The sequence below is a fragment of the Amblyomma maculatum genome, chromosome 7 (genome assembly GCF_055883805.1).
Source record: "Amblyomma maculatum isolate TAMU_Amacu chromosome 7, ASM5588380v1, whole genome shotgun sequence".
Taxonomy (NCBI): domain Eukaryota; kingdom Metazoa; phylum Arthropoda; class Arachnida; order Ixodida; family Ixodidae; genus Amblyomma; species Amblyomma maculatum.
This window is the reverse complement of record NC_139350.1, coordinates 122353085-122356241: the sequence shown is the minus strand read 5'-3', so window position 1 is coordinate 122356241 and position 3157 is coordinate 122353085. Positions and strand designations below refer to the sequence as shown.

Here is a 3157-nt window from a genome sequence, read left to right as displayed (position 1 = left end):
CTCAACCAAACATAATTTTACGACCAAGGCAGTTTTTAAAAAGCGAGGATTGTAATAGAAATGGTTGCACATGTGTCCACCAACGTCATAGCACGTACACCGTCCACAGAGACTTTAGAGAGTTTTAGTTTCACGTACGTGGGAGCTTCACGTACGTGAAGCGCCTACGTATGACCAGTGCGCATGCGCAGAACGTAAAGAGTCCGCGGGAGTTTTACGGACGTACGTGAGATTCGGATTTTCACGTTGGCGTCTTCACGTTGCTGGCGTACGTAGAGTTGACAACATGGCGACGCCCTGCCCGCCCGCTTCACAGCGATAACAGCTTCGCCGCTAATTCCTCGGCACGATATCGTATTCTAAACTGTTGTATTCGCTTTAAGCTTACCCAATCTTACCCTCGCGTAAAGGTTCAAGTGACAAATAGCCTTTTCTTTTTAGATAGAAGGACGATTTTTCAGCTGCTAAGCCTGACGCAGAAGCGTTTGTCGTCGTCATAGCAACGATCTCGCGAGGTCACGCCAGACCAGAGTTGAGCGAGAAGTGGCTAGAGTGCCAGATGCAAGCCGGCAGCCAACCAGAGCCAATCCGTTGTAGGGGGAAGGTTGTGAAGTTGTAAGCATGAGTTCTGTTGGTTCTGTTGCCCAGCGAATTCGCTTTTCCAAAAGCGACGATCTGGATATGCTTCGCGACGTGAGAGAATGCAATCCATTCGAAGACTGCATGCGACACGCTGTGCGGTGGACGCATATAGGTATGCGTCTTGCTAATTGTTCACTGTAGAGCAATGACGTTGAGAACAGCAATTTCCAATTCGACCGACTCTTGGCTACGGCCGCAGCGTGGCTCGGCTCAAGGCAGCTCGACTAAACAAAATTAGTTTGGTACATCTGTACTAGATGGCGCGGCATAACACGTACGCACAGTTTTTCGAGGCTTGTGTGAAAGGTCCATACGTTTTGCTTCACGTACACCACGTACGTGAAACTAAAAGTAGTCCTGGCGAAATGCGCGCAGCGCACGTAGACTTCTCACGTTTGCGTACGTAACTCTGTACGCACGTGAAACTAAAACTGTCTTTTAATTCGGTTCTTTAACATCGGAACGCCCAGAAGCACAAGTAAGCTAGAATCATTTGCGACCTCACCTCCATCGGCCGCGCTCACTAGTTTCCCGGAGGTGGCGACCATCGTCGGGGAGAAGGGGAGCGTCGTAAGCGCCAAGATAGTGGTGTCAGGCTACAGTCAGAGGACGGTGATTCGTTTTGGTTCAGCGCCATTCTTCGTTCTTGTCGGCTAGCTGTTGCTCTGTGCTCATTTCTGCCAGGTGTTCTTCTATATGAATCATCATTGTCTGCAGGACACCTTATACGGGAGTTCACCCACTGTCGGCGATACTGCTGGTACGGACGGCGATTGCGGCAAAAACGCGAAATGTGGCCTATCATTCCACAGGCATAACACACTGGCGGCTCCCGTTCATTGGATGAAGAAGGCTCCTCGTCGCTTGGAATAAATGCTTGAGGTTCTGGGTGTAGTCGACGAGGAGGACGAGAGTGCTCGCTGTTGCAGGCGTTGATGGTGAGAGGTTGGATGTTCGGGCGATGAGTAGCAGAGCCCCGGATGTCCCAAGGAGATGTAACAGAGGTGCATGATTGCCTGCCTAAGAGGTGCCACTGTAGACGGGTCTGACGCGGCCCCCAATATCTTGATGCCTCCGAAGCTCTTCGCGGACGATCCGTTCGTTGCTTCAGACACATACACAATGGCGACAGTTGTAACATTAGGACACTGACCAAACTTCGGGATGATATTGCGTCGCCTCAAATCTTCAAACGTGCCACATGTGTTACATCAACGGTGATATTCAAATTGTCCTTGCTGATGAGAAAGCTGTACACGTCTTTCGCTATTCCCTTGAGAAGGTGGCCCACTTTGTCTTCCTCAGTCATCCGAGCATTAACTATTCTGCACAGCTTGAGGACCATGAAAAGGAAATAACAAGAATAAGATTGGGATGGAGCGCATTTGGCTAGCACTCGCCGATTATGATCAGCAGCTTACCGGTATCGCTCAAGAGGAAAGTATACAACAGTTGCATCTTATCTGTACTCACCTATGGGGCTGAAATATGGAGGCTAACCAAGAGGGTTCTATTTAAGTTGAGGACAATTCAGAGGGCTATGGAAAGAAAAATAGTAGAGGTAACATTAAGAGACAGGAAGCGCGCAGAGTAAGTCAGAGAAATACCTAAAGTTACTGACATTCTAATGGAAATGAAGAAGAAGAAATGGGCATGGGCAGGACATGTAGTACAAAGAGGATAATCAATGGTCGCTTAGGGTAACAAATTCAATTCCAAAGGAAGGGAAGTGTAACAGAGGGCGGTAGAAAGCTAGGTGGGCGGATGAAGTTAAGAAGTTCGCAGGGGTCAGTTGGATGCAGTTAGCACAGAACCGGGTTAATTGGAGAAATATGCAAAAGGCCTTCGCCCTGCAGTGGGTATAGTCAGGCTGATGATGATGATGATGACAGCTTGAGAACTTCTATGTATTGTGCAGGTCTCCCCCGGTGCTTGCGTTTGCTGAGACAGTGTGTTCGGCGCTCTTTTTTCGAGTAATGGCATCGCCAAATCCCGCTCTCATTTCTTTCATGAAGCGATCCCTGGTGGTAAGGGATGCTTCATGATTGTCAAACCATGTTAGCGCAGTTTCTTCAAGAAAGATGACCACATTCACCAGCTTGATATTCGCATCCCAGCGGTTGTGTTTGCTCACCCGATTGTAGTGGGTGAGCCAGCCATCCACGTTTCCCCCAGGCTTGCCATAAATGTGCCGGAATTCCTGATAAGGCTCTGTGGAGGTCGGTTGTGCTGCTGGCATGGACGGTGTTGAAGAATCTGTTTGCGCCATCTCCGTCTGTAGGGGGATAGCCCAGAAATTCTGCTTTGGCGGTGCAGGAGAGGTTCCGTAATGATCTCTAGCCCGCAAGCTCCACCACACTTCTTACGAGGTTTATTTACACGGATATTAGGATGCGCTGGAGATTAGCATACTAGAGCCGACAGACCCAACATTATCTTCCTCCAATACAAAACCGCGGGAAGTGCGTGACAATATGAACACAAAGCATGTTATGCAGATGGTTCCGAAAGAGCT

The 3157-nt window shown here is 49.0% G+C and overlaps 1 protein-coding gene across 1 annotated transcript in view; it reads right to left on the bottom strand.

Annotated features, from left to right (window-relative positions):
• Nucleotides 1-2911, bottom strand: part of LOC146184591 (tetratricopeptide repeat protein 9C-like) — a 3695-nt gene extending 784 nt beyond the window's left edge. The window contains exon 1 of the mRNA XM_084608587.1: nt 2777-2911. Coding sequence (XP_084464713.1) covers nt 2777-2911 — 135 coding nt within the window. The remainder of the gene's footprint in view (nt 1-2776) is intronic.
• Nucleotides 2912-3157: the final 246 nt, after the last annotated feature.